The following is a 16,683-nucleotide window of genomic DNA, read 5'->3' as shown; positions in this document are numbered from 1 at the left end:
ATCCCACCATGGAAACATATCCCTGGATTAGTTAGTTTCATTCAGGCTAGAGGAGAGATTTGGGCAGTCTGGTGACAAGGGAAACCATTCAGCATCCTGGTGGAGCCCCGGAGTCCCTGTGCTGTCAAGGCTGGTGTTGAGCAAGCTTCCCTCATTTAGAACCAGAAGTCTCGCTGAAATGTTGTGCCCACACTCCGCACCCCTTAGCACACACCCAGTCAGTATACTTCCCAAGAGAGTCTGAGTTGTTTGAGCCCATCCATTACAATTAGGAACACACCAGCTGCTGCACTTCCAGCCATCACAACCACCTTCACTGCCAAAGGCAATATAGTAGAAAAGGAAGTTCTTCATCTTGTGTATTCCACCCTGCATCTTACTGAGCCCAACTATCACAGGGTCACCTGTCTATGCAAAGGAGGTGCAGAAATCCAGTCTTTAGCTCCTATAGTATCTGCAGCAGAAGCAGGTAAGGGAGGAGGGGTTGAGGGCAGAACGTCTGCCATGCCCTCCAGGATGAAGCCCGCCTCTCAGTGGACTGTAACATGGGGCCCTTCAGAGGCAGCTAGTCTTGATACATTTATCTTCTGTACAGGATCCTGGTTCATTCATTTTCGGCCAAGGTGGCAGGACTGCCTTCAATAAAAGCAAACTGTCCGAGGCAAACAATGCAGAAGAGCCCCTGGGAAGGCCAACCCCAGGAGGGTCTCTGGAATGGATGATTTTCCAGGAAAACTCTGTGAGATGATTTCTTTAAGATCTTGGAAGGAATTATTAATAGCTTCTAAACTCTTTGTGTGGCTCCTCGTATTTTCACTGTTAAGAACCCAGACGAACACGACTGTCATATATTTTTATTATTCTTAAATTATTTCAAAAGTTCACTCTTTGTATTTCCCACACATTCTGTAAGTTCCTGCAATGTGCCAGACAATGAGTCAGGTTTTGTTGCAATAGAAACCAAAATAGACAATATTGCTTTCTTCAAGGAGTTTACAGTCTAGTGGGAGAGTTACATTTATGAAATAATCCTGCAAATAAATATGTAATTATAAGCTAATAATGCATTAAAAGAGGACAGACTGTGAGAATATACAAGGGAATCTAACTGTATCTGGGGTATAGAGAAGACATTCCTAAGAGAATGATTCGAGCAGAGATAGGAAAGGATTGAGAAGGCAAACGATGGGCCATGACGGGTACGATTTCTGAGCATATGCAGAGATTGTGAGGTGGGAGAAAGCATCTGTTCCCCCCCAAATGGAAGGAGAACCAATGTGGCTGGAGCAGATGAATAAATTGGTATGAGATGAGGCTCAAACTGGCAGGGCCAAATAACACAGGGTCTTAGGGAGCTTTTAACAGACAAAGGCTGCAGGTCTGACCTGTCATTTTTCCATCCAATCAACCAAATCTTGAATATATTCAGTGAAGGAGATGACCCAGTTTCTGTCTGAGACACACTGACTCATGAGCAACCCTTTCTCTCTCACACTCATACTCTGGTGAGTGTTGGGGTTTGGGGGATGCCCAATTAACAACATGTTTTTTTCTTTGTCCATTTTCTGAACCAATTGAGAAATAAGACAACAGTCAGCAGATAAAGAGCCAAATGCCATCCTTATTTCTGATAAAGCCTGGGTCAGAGAATATAGCTTTCTCTAGGGTACAAACTGGGCTTGCAAGCTGTCTTCTGCCCAATCCAGACTGTGGAAAAGCCCACTTAAGGGAAAACCTCGATTTGCAGAGAAACCACATTTGCCCAGGGCACTGCTTTCCACTTGTCTAGGTAGAGAGGGAAAATGATAGACCAAATTTGCTCCCCGTTCCTCCACCCTCGCCCAGGTCCTTTGATAGATTAGCTTCACTCAAATTGAGAAATGCGGACCAATGCTTCCACTCAGTGGCTAAGCTACTGTCTCTACATCTACAGGGAGGAAAAGGGGCTGGTCAAGAATCCAAGAGTATTTGGAGAACTCTCTTCTCATGATTACAACTTCAGGAGTAGGGGATAAGTGTTCTTCTCATCCTTGCTAAGGGCTGTTGAGAGAAGGGACTCAAATACAACCTGTTCTTTTTTTTTTTTAATGTTTATAGCAGCTTTATTCATAATTTCCAGAACCTGGAAGCAATCAGGATGCCGTTCAGTAGTGAGTGGATAAATAAGCTGTGGTACATCCAGACAATGAAATATTATTCAACATTAAAAATAAATGAGCTATTAAGGCATTAAAATACATTGAGGAACCTTAGCTGTATATTACTAAGTGAAATAAACCAATCTTAAAAGTCTGCATATTATATGATTACAGACGTCCCAGACTTACAATGGTTCAATTTAGAATTCTTTGATGGTGTGAAATTATGACAGTGTGAAAGAGATGCACATTCAGTAGAAATAGAAATTAAATTTTGAATTTTGATCTTTACCTGGTCCCAGCAATAAGCAGAATGGTGCTCTCTCCTAATGCTGGGCAGCAGCATCGAGTTGCAGCAACCATCAGCCACGAAATACAACCTGTTCTTATGAATGAAGATGAAGTCTGATAATGATAATCCCATCTTCTACAAGGATTATAACATTGAACACAACTACAATCCCCAAAGCATGTAGCTTCCATGCTGAGCTAACTCCTGTTTTCTTTTTTATCCACGTAATTAAAATTTGCTAGTTGTTTCTTTTTCAAACCATGCTTGAAGTAACAGATGCCTGCAATATGCCTAAATCAAAAGTATAAACCTGAGGGTCAGAGCATGTTAGTGCTGGAAAGGATCCTGCAGGTCATCACATCTAATCTCATTCCTTATTTTGTTAGAAAACATGAGACTCAGGAAATTAAGTGTCTTGTTCAAGTTCACACTGTCATTTGTGTCCCTCTCCCAATTATTTGGATCCCACAACCAGGATATTTTCCATACACCTTGTTATACATCAGAGAAACTCAGTATTTATAGAAAGCCTGTGCTGCCTTTATGAAAACAAACATACAGGTTCTGTAAAATAAAAGCCATCCCTTAATTTATTAATAGGAATTTGTATTTTGTGTATTCATTTTTCTTGGACTGGAATAACCCTTGAACTTGTTTTGCATTCAGTCAGTGGTTTGATTATTCTGGTTCTAAATAAATGCCTCTTTTTAAATGTTCTCTTTTCCTAATGAATGAAGTGCCAAGTAGAAAGAATAAGTTATACTCTTTAATTATATGTTCCTCAGGCTCCCGGAGAATTCTTATCACTGGTGTGGATCTCCGTTCTGTGTTCACTTAGAATCAGTATTGGCGAAAACATCATGTAAGCCTTGGATTTGAGATCTGAAGTGGTGGGTCTTCAGGAATCCAGAGCACAGAGCTTTATTCCTGGATTCTTCTAGTCATGCTGTGTCTGGTCCTTTCTGGGCCCATTTCCTTCCTACTAGAAATGGGAAATGACTATTAGCCTGGGTTATGATGTTTTGTTTGAGATGCTGCAAAGAGTGCTGGGGTGCTGGGGTGCAGCATCAAAAGTCCAAATTCTAGATCAGCCCTGCTGCTAATGAGCTGTCTCTGCGCAAGGCCTGTGGACTCTGAACCCCAGGGTACTCCTCTGTAAAATGGACTCACTGTGCCAGCTGACCACCAAGGTCTTTCTACAAAGTCAAAGTTTCTTTAACTCAGAGTCCTGTAATTCCATATTCCTTTCCCCACCCTTATCTTACCCCTTTCATTTCCCTAAACTGAGAAGTAACCTTGGCCTTCAAGGACATCTGTTATACAGTGTCTAAACAGAGAAATTTTTTTTTAAATAAAATGTCTCATAGTTTTATTCTTCAAACTGATTTACATCCCTTGCCCACTTTCTACTGATTTACAGTTTTAAAAATTTAATTTCTAACAGGTCTGTTTATTCTGAGCACTAATCCTTTGACAGCTAGATATATGCTAATATATTCTCTTGGTCCATGGCTTGCTGCTTTTCATTAACATTTTTTTAAATTGCAGTATAGTTGTCATACAATATTATATTAGTTTCAGGTGTACAGCATAATGATTTGGCATTTATACATTACTAAATAATCATCCACACCTACTTACCATCTGTCACCATACAAAGTTATTACAATATTGTTGACTGTATTCGCTATGCTGTGCTTTTCATCCCCATGACTTATTTATTTTATAACTGGAAGTTTGTACCTCTAAATCCTGTTCACCTATTTCATCCATTCCAAAACACAGCAATCTTTATAAAGACCAAAGAACTCTATTCGGTGAATAATACATGCCTTATTTTACTTGCCAAAATGAGCAGAGTCTGGAATCATTTCCATTCTCATCATAGAACCATTTCATAGCTGCAATAATGCATTTCTGATTCTTTTTTCTAAGGAGTTTCCTGTAAGAGGGACTTCCTAGGGTGGGTTAAGGGGCAGGAAGAGACTGCAACTGCCTTTACCCAGCCCCTAGCTTCTCTGTATTCTTCTGGCTGAGGCAGCTTAGATGCTTGGCACCAAAAAATCAGTATGACAGTTACGGTATTGAACTAGGGGTCATATGATCTGGGTCTGGTTCTGGATCTTCTACTAATGAGATGCATGACCTTGATTTTAAGTCACTTTTCCTCTATGGTCTCAGTTTACACATTTATGAAATGAGAAGTTTGGATCAGATGGTGTCTAAAGGTCTCTTTCAACTCTAAAGTTTTAGTATGAGTTTGGGAAAGGGACAGGAATGGTGGCAGGTTTGGAAGAAAGGTTTTGGATATGGGGGCAAAGCCTCACCATGTAAGGATTCTTCTCCAGATATTCTGCCACTTTAACAGGCCTGGCCAGCTGGGATAGAGCAGGACAGAGTCCCGCCACAGGGTAGGAGCACTGTGGGAGTCTTTCCTCTCCCTGGTGGAGGTCTTGGCCTCTGAGGAGAATGTGAAGTGCTAGTTAAGTGGAGGCTGGGAAGGGATATTAAGAAGTGTAAATATGGCTCCCACCTTCAAGGGGTTCACAACTGGGTCGGGAAACACAAGGGCAGTGTCCCAAGACCAGGAGTCTAGAAGGTGTAAATATACCATCTGAAACATCTATTGATTTCATCAAGCAATGGAAGCTTATTCTGAGATCATGTTTAGGGCATATCTCTGTAGGTGGCTAGTCCCAGTCCCCAGGAGGAGATGGGGAATGTCCTAAAAAGTCTTGGCAGCCCCGTCTTTAATGTACTTACCTTCTTTCTTCCAAAAGAGTCTGATGTTCTCTTTTTAAAAATAACACTTGATTTTGGTCTTGGTGATGGACATCAGCTCAGTGTTCACAGAATGCATGCAACTGGAAGGCTGGGGAGGCTGTGTATAAGGATACAGGAGAGGGAAAAGGATGGCAGTGTGGAGAAGAGCGTTAACCAAAGTCTTGGGGTGAGAAAACCCATTATGGATTCAGGAGACAGCTGGTAGACCAGTTTGGCCATTAAGACTTTGAAGAGGGGAAAATGCTGAAAACACAATTTGGAGTCAGACTGTAAGTGGCATTATGTAGTCAAAAGAGAGGCCATGAGTGAACTTTAGCTCGACTTTTATTGTCAGCAAGCATTTGAGCAAGTTATTTATTCTTTCGAGGTTTATGTCTGCAAATGGTAAAATGGGAGTAATAATAAAGCTGATCTCATAGGATTTTGTGAGGATTAGTAGAAACAAAGTATGAGAAGTTCCTGGCATAGGAAGAATGACCAGTCAGTGTTAATTTCTAAATCCCAGGCTCCTCTATGTCCACAGAGGCTTCTCCTGTAACAGACAGCTAACTGGGAGAGCAGCAACTTGACAGACTTGGTTGTGGGTTAGACTTGGCCAGTTACAAAGTCTTGGATCTTAGTTAAATCACTTAACCTCCTTGAGCTTCAATTTACTTAACTACAAAATGAAGATAATCATACTTACCCTGCAGGATTATGGTAAAGTTTACAAATATATTCTGTTAAGCACACTACAGTACCTGTTAACAGGGGAGAGGCAGCAGGTTTCAGTAAATAATGGTGATAGGGGAAAGGAGGAAAAAGAGGCATTGTTATCATCGAGATCCTTGGATTCTTGACGAAAGAGCCTAGATTAACCTTGTAGGCAATGGGGTAAAGGTTTTATTCCCAGATAGGGTATTACAGATGCAATTAAGAGTAGCCTGACCTTGACGAAAATAGTCAAGAATGTGTGAAGGCTAGAGCACCCTGGAGGCAGAGAGACCGACGCTGCAGAGAAAACCCAGCTCTCTATGCATGTGCTGTGTAAGTCTTTTATTACCAAATGGATTCTTTTCCTCTGAAATCCAACAATTTGGAATATGTGAGAGACGTAGAAATGGAGAACAAGAAAGGGACAGAGAAGAAAGACACCAAGAGAAAGAGTCAAGGAGAGTGGTAGAAAGATACAGAGATACAGAGAGACAAGGGAGGCGGAAGCTCTGTCTTGTCTTCAAAGGCTTCCTGATGTTTTGTGTGGAGACATCTGGCACACAGCTGTGCTGCTTGGATGCAGGTGGCTTATGAGCCAGAAACCTGGCATCTCCAGGCTTCAGTTTTCAGCTGACGTGTGGGCTATTTTAAATAAAACTGTGGGCACTTGATGTGAAGGTGGTGAGAACACCCCCTCCCCCGTGTTATCGCACTTTCACTGAGATGTGCCTGAACACCTGAGAACAGCTCCTTCTCTGCTATCTCCGGACCACCTGTCACAGTCCTTCTCTCTTCCTGGTCCAGGAGATGTCTGGGCAGCAGCGCGCCCATTGAGAAGGCTTCCCACGCTCCCTTTCCATCATGTCCTTCAGCTCTGTTTTCAATCTGCTTGCTGTTTTGCTTAGAGGAAGTGAGTTTGCTTTGGTGAGAAAGGTGTTTGGCTTAGCTTATTCTGAAAGTACAATGTATTTAAATTCAGTCTAGGTTTTTAATGTCATTTTTCCTTATTTCTTTTTAGCCAGTCATTCAAACACTGGGTATCTGATAACTAATGGGCTTCAGCAACCTACAAAAGTCACTTTCTGTTGCCCAAATTGTTACTGCTGTAATGGCTGGTGCCTGGGGTGCCCTGTTTAGAGAAGGCAGCTGGTACCTATGCCTGTCCAAGCCCACTTGGAGTAAATGAGGGCGCTACAGAGCAGCACTTTTAAAGACTACCACATCCAGGGGTTGTATGCTTCCTGAGTGGAAGTCAGGACTGTTGCAGATCAGTAATTTTGTCAATGACAACTGAATGAAAATGCTAATCTGACCCTCGACCAAAGGACAATGCCCTATATTACCTCCTCAGAGTTCATCGTCCAGTTTTGCACATTCCAGTTCTGAATGATCCCATTGTCCTGCTAAGATGGATGGCAATGGTTGCATCCAAGATACCACATTGAGCCCTTTTTTCTGGTGTGAGAATGTTTTCACTAGTGTAACATCTCTTTCTTTTTTTAAAGAATTTTTAATGAAACTTCATATATCAAAAGTATATACAGAACATATAAAAGTAATATGAGCACTGACATGTACCCAGCACCTACCTTAAGAGAGAGAATATTGTAGTTACTGTACTCTTGAAGGCCTCTAAGATCACACCTCATTCACATCTCTCTTCTAACCACCCCAGATATTTTTGTCATCATCTTACTTTTCTTAAGAGTTTAAACCAAATATATATGTATCCCTAAATAATGTATTAAGTTTGCTTGCTGTTGGCTTTTCTGTAAATGGTATCAGACTAGATGTGTTCTTTTGCAACTTGCATTTTTTGCATGAAATAATGTGAGATCAAGCTATGTTGATGCATTAAATGCTCATTCATTTATTTCCTCTGTAATATAGTATTCCATTCTTCGGTATACTACAATTCATTTATCCATTCTCTCTTGATAGATATTTGTGCATTACCTGCTATTATAAATAGCAAATTTAAGATGTTTTATTACTACAAACCTGATGCTATGAATATGTTCTGAACATCTCCTGGCACACAGGGAGAAGAGTTTCTCCAGAATTTTTAAGTTGTGGGTGAGATTGCCAGGTCAAAAGATTTGAGCATTTTTTTACTTTATTAAATTTTTACTTTATTAAAGTGGTTGTGAATATCTAGTATCAGTGTGTAAGAGTATCCATTGATCCAATACTTGGTAATATTTTTTTATTGCCTACCTTTTACACTTTTGCTGGTCTTATCAGCATACAGTGGCAGCTCTTTCTAGTTCTGGTTGGCATTTCCTTGATTACTTCTGAGATAAAACATTTCATTGTTTGGTTGGCCATGTTTCCTCTTCTGTGTTGAATTCCCCATGTGTTTCCAGGGCATCCCGATCTGTTAGGCACAGCTCTGCATGTGGCTGCATCGGGGCAGGGAAGGGAGGAAAGCATATGCTGACAGCTGCCTGCTGCTTTTCTCCATAAGGCCCCGAGGACGCAGGGAGTGGCCACTATGGACCCCGTTATATAACCGGCACTGGAGTTGGTGAGGATGATGATGGATTTGACGATGACTTCGATTTGGATATTTCCTTTGAGGAGGTAACAAACATCCGTGCCCTTACACCCTGGGTGTTTTTGTTTGATGGCTAAACAAAGCAGTTTAGCCAATGGGCTGTGAATACTCAACTTAAAACTTACTTAAATTGGCTCGTTTACTTTTAGTGCTTATTTATTTCCTCCAACTGTTAGGCCCCAGGTGATCACAAATTAGCAGTACCTAAGCACCAACTACACGATGTTCTGTAGTCAGCCCCTGCCCACTGACTTTACAATCTGGCAAAAACATATTTGGAGTTCCAAACTTCATAAAGTCAGACATCATAAGGAAATGAACAATTAATTCCTTGACAAAGTAATGCATCTCTAGAATATTGCAACAATAGAAAATCATATAATATCAGCCTTACCACTGATTTTATAAGTATTACAGGCAAGGTACTTACAATCCTTGAGTCTGAATTTTTTTATGCACAAACTGGAGTCAGCACTATCTGCCCCATCTACATCCCAGGGTTTGGGGAAATATCAAAAGTGATTAAATTTCCAAGTATTAGGCATCAAAAATAAATAAGGTGGTCTAGTTAGTGTGCTCTGCATTAATCCTGAACCCTTTCCCTTCTCCGGCTTTAGGTCAAACCACTTCCTGCTATCAAAGGAGGGAAGAAGAAATTTCTGGTAGAATCCGAGGTGGCGCCTAGGTCGAACCCAGAGACTGTTTCTAGGCTTGCCCCCCCGACCCCGGCATCCCTCCCTGTAACTGTGGTGGCCCCTCTGCCCACTCCGGTGGGGAGGAAAGGGGAGAAGAGTGTGACTGTGATGCCGAAGCTCTTTGACATGTCTTGTGATGACACGCTCTGCTCTGCTGACAGCTTTTGTGTCAATGATTACACCTGGGGGGGCTCACGATGCCTCTGCAGCCTGGGCAAGGGGGGTGAGAGCTGCTCAGAAGGTAGGTCTTTGGTGGGGGAGGAGCATGCCGGTGGGTGGCCCCACTGGGAGCCAAAGGACAGCTTCACGGCCCACCCATGGTTCTTCCTAGCCCTTCTCCTCAGATAAGCCCCTTTGTCCACGTGTTAACATAAGGCAACTTCCATTGCTTCTAGTTGGACAGCAGCCCTATTTCTATGCGTGCCCAACATGCAGTACTTTTGGAGCAATTAATAAATCATCCTGATGGTACCTTGTGGAGGTGGGCTTTCCTTTTATCACATCTCTACTGAAAAAATGCAGCCGTAATGTGCACGAAGGTTGAGAAAGATAATAATTGAGGTGATTTATATTACACAAATGTACAACTGAAAAGCAGGGGTCAGAGGTCTTGAAACCATTGGTTTATTTTTAGGGTACCAAGTAACAAACTCCAAAGATCCAGTTTCTCCCTAAGATCAAAGTCTCCAAGAGTGACAACTGTAGGTGTAAAAAGTAGAAAAACGAAGATAGGAAGCTAGGTTTAACATGTTACCAGGGACTTTCACTTAATGACACCCAGGCAACAGTGTATATTGATTTTGCTTTTGAAGAAGTGAGGAAACAGCATTCTTCTGTGCTTTTTCTTTCAGATCTCATTATACAGTATCCTCAGTTTTTTGGCCACTCCTTTGTAACCTTTGAACCTCTGAAGAACTCCTACCAGGCATTTCAAATTACTCTTGAATTTAGGGTAAGAAGGATTAGTTGTTTGATGAGTGCCTATTGGAATCTTAACACAGCAATGTGCTACATCCAGAGGGAGGAGGAGCAGGGAGAGGAAGCAGGGAGGTAAATACCAAAGGTAAGTGGACACTCAGCCTGTCGTTTCATCCATTCACAAGGCAGCAAGAATGATGGGCACATTCACACATTCACGGGCGCCAGGAGCACCCAGTGGGTTTTGAACATTACTGAACTATGGATGTGGCTGGCCTGAAGGCTCCCTGTGAGAACACTTGGGTCCCAGCCATGATGAGAGCAGGGACTGCTCCCAGGCCAGGATTCCAGAAGGCATAATGCATCCTCCATTTCAAAATCCCTTTTACAGGGAACCCAAATATCTGCCTTCATTGCTCGGGCTGTAGCTGAACAAAAAGAAAGCCTGCTACACACAACCCTGGCATAGTGTGAGGGCTCAGCAGATCTAATCTGAACCAACTACAGATCAGAAATCAGCCAGTGACTTCTGCTTAAAGGGACTCTTTTGGATATCTCAGATGACATAAAAGGTTTGGAGATCTGGAAGTAAGTCCCCTTTGAGAGCATGGTCACAATGTTGAGTGTCCAAAGGATGGCCCGTCCCTGTGTAGCACAGCCAATATGGGAGAAAAACAGAATCCATCAGCTGGGGTGTTTTTTCCTCTCCTGTTCTCTTGTCAGAAGGAAAGAAGCAAATTTGCATGCTTCCCCCAGAGGGAGGGGAATTAAAACAAATAAGGGAAAAAATAGAAAGCTCTTTGGTGAGAACAGAATTTGGTGAACATGAGCACAGCCTCTCTGTGACTATAGTCTGTGTGCACGTGGTTTTCCAGAGGCTCTGCTGGTGGGGCCACAAAGCCAGGTAAAGAGCAGCTCAGACATGGGGCCACCTCCTCTTGCCTCACTGCCATTCCTCACACCTGTTTGTTTCTATTGCTGCCATTTATCAGAAATGAGCTGGGACTAGGTACCTGGGAATTAGTTGGAGCCCACGTGCTTGCCCCTCTGTAAATAGGCCACAGAGGGGAATGCTCAGGTTTCATATTCATGAGTGCTTCCAGGTGGCGCTTTATGGAGCAGGAGGGGCTCTTTGCTCATGTGGCTTCTGTTTTATAATCACAGGCAGAGGCAGAGAATGGCTTACTGCTTTACTGCGGGGAGAGCGAACACGGGAGGAGTGATTTCATGTCCCTGGCGATCATCCGACGCTCCCTCCAATTCAGGTAACTCCTGGCAAAACCCCATGGATTTTTAAATAATACCCTACATTATATTTACATTTTTATAGTATGGGTAAAATATATACAGGATGGATTCCTGCAACTAAAGGAACAGTGTGTGTAAGGTGAGTGTGAATGAGTTTACTAAATCCTGGAGTGTCAGGATTGCAGGATAACTTTGAAACTTGAATTTTGGAACCTTGTGACTATTCATTCATTCCACAGGAAGTGTTTTGGGCAGCCACATACAGCAGGCACTGCTATAGGTCCTGGGAAGGCAGTCGTGAGCTAAAACGGTAGAATCGCTTCTCTCCTAGAGCTCTGGTGGGCATGGTGGGAAGAAGGCTGGGGTTCTCTTTGTCCCCTAGGGAAATGTGACTGACAGCCATGGAAAGCAGAGAGGAGTCTATAGCCTCCTAAGGGTCCCCAGAGGCTCATACCCCATCCTCATCTTCCCTCGGGTTGGCCTGTCTCTCCTGTCCTGGTCACTTGTCTCCCAACAACTTTGGAAGCTGCTGTTAGTTTGTCTGGGGGCAGAGTTTTGTGGTGGCCCAAGTGCTTTAACCACCCCCATGGAGGTGAGAACAACCAGTGGGGATCAGCCTTGATCTTCTCCGCAGTGCACTGCCTAGATCCTTGTGGCACCATTCCCCTGCTTCCTGACCTTCAGCAAATGATTTAACCTCTCCAAGCCTGTTTAAATCCCAGGGTTATTGTGAGGATTAAATGAGTTAATACATAAAAGTGCTTAGGACAGTGCCTGACTCATAGCAAACACTCAATAAGCATCAGCCATTATTGTCTTGATTATTTCAGCACAAAAAATTACTTCTGGTGAAGCTGGGGAAGACTCGCGGGCATCCCACTTGGGGTAGAAAACGAACCGCCATCCTTTGCTAACTGCTTTGATTTGTGGGAGTTGGATGTTAGGCCCCAGGATATGGGCAGTGGTCCTAATCGGTGGGGCATTAACACTTGTAGGACCTGCTAGGCTCCCAGCAGCACTGGCGGTCATTTGCTGGTAGCAGTTCCCCAACTCCACCGCTTTCCTGAGTGATTCTGATAGCCGCCGTCTAGGTAAGCCTGTCCTGCGCGGCCACTCAGCCCCATTCCACTCCACTGAGGATCACGAGGTACAGGGAGGGCACGGGAAGTGGGCTGCAGCTAGTGCGTGTCCTGAGAGGACAAGGCCGGCCACGCTGCCTTCCCCACTGGCCGTCTTAGGACCCATCCGGAAGAGGCACGGCTGGTATTTGGAAATCGATGGGAAAGGGCCAAAGTTCTAGATGTTGGGCATAGTGACCAGTGGGTACTCTGGGCTCTAGGGAGGCTGGGGAAAAACAAGGATCATGCGAGCAGCTGAGACTGCGCCCCTTCTTCCCACACCTCACCCCTAAGATGGACCTCCCGTGGAAGCTGCCCCTGCACTTGGGCACAGCTGAACACAGACGGCAGTGCCGGCCAGCTTGCCAAAATGAGTGTGAAGACTTGGTTTTTATTACATTTTATTAGTATCTCTAAGTCTGTCATTTGGGAGTTGGGGAAAGTCCCCAGAGTAATCCCTGGAAGCAGAATGATTCAAGTCCTAATTTACCGCACCTTGAATGCACTTTAAGCACCTGGTAATCTCTGAAAAGGAGAGGGGGAATCTTAGTTGCTCATCGTTTTCTTAGCTGCATAGAAAATCAGGTTACAGAAGGCTCGCATTTAAACATTCTATGGGCAGATTAAAAAGAGCTAGACCACAATAGCCCCAGAGAGAAGGGGTCTAGTTCTTCCTTGCATAGTTTTAAACAACTCTTCTTTGTATTTGTAAATGTAACTGTGAATAGACTGACTCAAAGGAGCCATCACCCCAGAGTGATGTCCATGGAATCTGAAAACATGATGAGCTGGTTGATCAAAGAAACGTCTTTCCTTTTCTTCCCTCACAGGTTTAATTGTGGAACCGGGGTGGCCATCCTGATAAGTGAGACTAAAATCAAACTAGGGGCCTGGTACACAGTTATGCTCTACCGAGATGGGCTAAATGGGTTGCTGCGACTGAACAATGGCACCCCAGTGACAGGCCAGTCCCAGGTGAGTTTGAGCCTCACTCTCTGCCCACCCACCTAGTACCCACCGTAGCAGCTGGAGAGGGTCCCACTGCAGAGAGCTGAGGTAGACTGGGCAGAATGCAAGCTCTGGATGGGCCATTTATCATGCTGCACCCATGCAGCTGAGCTCTGTTGGGCTCCTGCTGGATGTCACCACTCTAGATGGGCTTTCGGGTCATGCACCCATCCCACATCTACTAAGAAGAACTGAATTTGCAAGCATCATCCCTGTGGATGTGCAGGGACATGATGTTTTTTCCCCAAGAACATCAAAGCCAGGAGGAGAAGGTGGCTTGTGTTGGAAGAAGAGAAGCCATTATTAGTGCCAAACATGAAGCTTGCTTTTAAGGCAGGGGTGTTGCAATCTTGTGGCTTTAGAAAATAGTCCCAAAAGGTTCACTTGGTTCACTATACAAGAATAATCCATTCATCTACCTTTTTTGAGGCCCATGATTGTAGGAAGTGGCAAAACAATTTAATTGTTGGGCCACTCAGCAAATCACCTAGGTATTCACATATTTGTCATGCTCTGGGCAATTTTAGGACTGTGTTTAGAATAAATGGTTTGGATTAGCAACTTGCCAAGGAACCGAGCCTGTAATTATAATCAGGCAGGTGTCCTTATTCTCTGAGGGAAAATGTAGCAAGAAAGCCTTTGTGTATATGTGTATAGCTTCTTCTCTGCCTGGGCTCATCACTGTTCTTTGCTGGCAGGACATGTTATACAAAGGGCCATGTCTTGCTGATCTCCATTAATTTCTACTCCAATGATTACAAAGCGATAAGAATCTAAGCATAGTGATTGTGAACCCAGGGGAGATAGCTTGTACATATATGCATTTATTTCTAAGAAATGAAAAGACAGAAGAAACTACAGAAGCACATAAATGCCAGAACAATAGGCCTAAATATGATTAAAATTAAGTTTGATAGGAATAAAAAAGCTTTTGCAATAGTAACAAGAAAATAGGATGGAGAAGCTGTAATAGAAGCAATAATGTGAAAGTGGCTCATGGTCTAAACCAAGGAAATTCAATAAAGCTTAATAAACAGAGCCATGTGGTAGCAACATGCTAAAGAAATGATGGGTCACATTAATATGGGCATAGCATCTAGAAAAACGGAGATGAAAATCGTATTCAATTCTGCGAACTATATACGTAGCTTCTGGTGCTCTAAGGGTGACTGATCATCTGAAAGAACTGCATTCAGATCTGTATGTACACTCTCAGGGAGCCCCAGACAGACTGGGCATGGTCACAGGGCAGTCAGTGAAACAAGAAGATGAAATCCCTGGAACGACTGATTGAAAAAGTATTGCTTAGTTTAGAGAAGAGAAGATGAAGGTGTGGCTGGTGGCTTTTCATCATAGAGTCAAAGGGAGGGTCTTGGGGAAGAAGGACTTACTCTGCGGACCCTCAAGGCTGAAGCTGAATGCAGAGAGTCTCAGCAAGACAATTTTAGCTCCACTTAATCATACAAAGGTAGACATAAGTGTAACAGTATCTCAGGAGATGGCTTCCCATCTTTAGGGGTGTTTAAAAACTAACTTATCAAAACCTTTATGTAGGGATGTACAAGGAATCCAGCAGTCTATAAGAGCTTGGATTATATGAGTTTTCAAATTTTTCCCCAATCCTAAGAGTCTATGATTTTAATGAATATAAGAACTATCTGTAGGAAGCACATAATTTTATGGATACTCGGTGATATTTTCTCTCTGCTACCAGGACTTGCTAAGCAAGTTGTATAAATAGGACAACAGATGTGGAATGTTTAAGAAACTGTCTTGGGAGACAGTGAGTGTGTCTTAAATCAGAGTTCACCAGAAACAGACCTGAGAAGAAGAGTCCTGTGCAAATCACACATTAAGAATGTGTTGCCATAGGAAACCTGAAGAAGATGGACAGGGAATGGGTAGAAGTCATCAAATTGAGATCTCATGCAGAGTTCTTCAGGGTCTGGCTTGAGCCTGATCCCACAGGGGAGCGTGAGTGTAAGTTATACCTCAGAGTGATCCCAACCCAAAACAGGGGAACTGGACTTTCACCCTTCAGCACCCATCAAAAACTGTCAAGGGTGGCACTAGGGTATTGCAAACTCTGGGGCACATTCAGTTCTCTGCATAGGCAGGCAAAGGAGGCTCCAGAGATCGGAAGGCAGCCCCCATCCGAGGAAGGAAAAGGCCAGGCTCAAAGACTATATTGCCTGGGATGTTGTGAAGAGACCCTCAAAGGAACCCCCCCCCCCCCATCTGCCACCATGATGCACTTAATTCTCCAGAAAAGGAGAAAACGATTGAGCTGTCAGGCCCCTGCTTTGGTCCTGGATCAGGGGGAGACCTGGAAGGGTGAAGGTGGAATCCAGAAGAAGTGAATTGACATAAGCCAACAGGGTGCTCAATTCATCTAAGGAAAGCAGGATGTCCGGGGGCTGGCCAGCAATTAAGCCTTAAAATCCACTAAGTACATAAAGCTGTCTAGCCCATATTCAATATACTATTGACAAATGATTCTTTATTCATTAAAAAAGATAAAGCAATGATTAGGTATGTTCTACTTGTTGATAACAAAAGTATAAGGGATAAAGATTACATTCCAGTGGCTTATATTCTGGGCATTTATAAATGTCTTTTCCCAACCCCCTTCTAAACCCTTTAATCCAAATGAATGCGTTATTCCTGTAATAAAAAAAAAATGTCCAAGGGCACCTTAATTTTGTCCCACCTAATATTCAGCTCTATTTTATAACCTGAAAACCTACAAGCCAGACTGTGGTTTTCTGTAAGACTGGAAACATCCCTACCTAACTGTATCAACACTTTTAAAAAAGTCGTGTCCATGAGCAAATTTCAAAATGTTTTGCAGCACAGTCTATTTGTCAATCCTCCCTCCCTCGCCACCCACCCATGATGTTTCTTGCAGGATGTAGTGAAAAGAGAAACGTTAGCCCACATATACACAAAATTAGTAGCATCACCTTCTGAGGCACAGAATAGCCCTATGACCCATCCAAAGTACACAGCAAATTGGTGTCAAGACTGGAAAGGGAAAGTTTTTTTTGGATGTCCAGCATGGTACACTGCTTTGGCTCTGTAGGGTTGTTCTTGGCTCTGATATACCTTCTAGGCATTCCAAAACCATCCCTCTCAAAACACAGCCCTCGTTGAGTTTCCCATGGCAAATTTGGGTTTCATTTTCCAGTAGGGCAGTGTCTTAAAGGTAAACACAGAAGAAGGCACTGGGGAT

At 43.3% G+C, this 16,683-nt stretch overlaps 1 protein-coding gene across 1 annotated transcript in view; it reads left to right on the top strand.

Annotated features, from left to right (window-relative positions):
- The window catches only part of EGFLAM (EGF like, fibronectin type III and laminin G domains), a 155,741-nt gene that overhangs the window by 98,727 nt on the left and 40,331 nt on the right, over window positions 1-16,683 (top strand). The window contains exons 8-12 of the mRNA XM_036886056.2: window positions 8,375-8,490; window positions 9,082-9,400; window positions 10,011-10,111; window positions 11,242-11,342; window positions 13,274-13,418. Coding sequence (XP_036741951.2) covers window positions 8,375-8,490; window positions 9,082-9,400; window positions 10,011-10,111; window positions 11,242-11,342; window positions 13,274-13,418 — 782 coding nt within the window. The remainder of the gene's footprint in view (window positions 1-8,374; window positions 8,491-9,081; window positions 9,401-10,010; window positions 10,112-11,241; window positions 11,343-13,273; window positions 13,419-16,683) is intronic.

Source organism: Manis pentadactyla, chromosome 2 (genome assembly GCF_030020395.1).
Source record: "Manis pentadactyla isolate mManPen7 chromosome 2, mManPen7.hap1, whole genome shotgun sequence".
Lineage (NCBI taxonomy): Eukaryota > Metazoa > Chordata > Mammalia > Pholidota > Manidae > Manis > Manis pentadactyla.
This window is presented reverse-complemented; position numbering and strand designations above follow the sequence as displayed.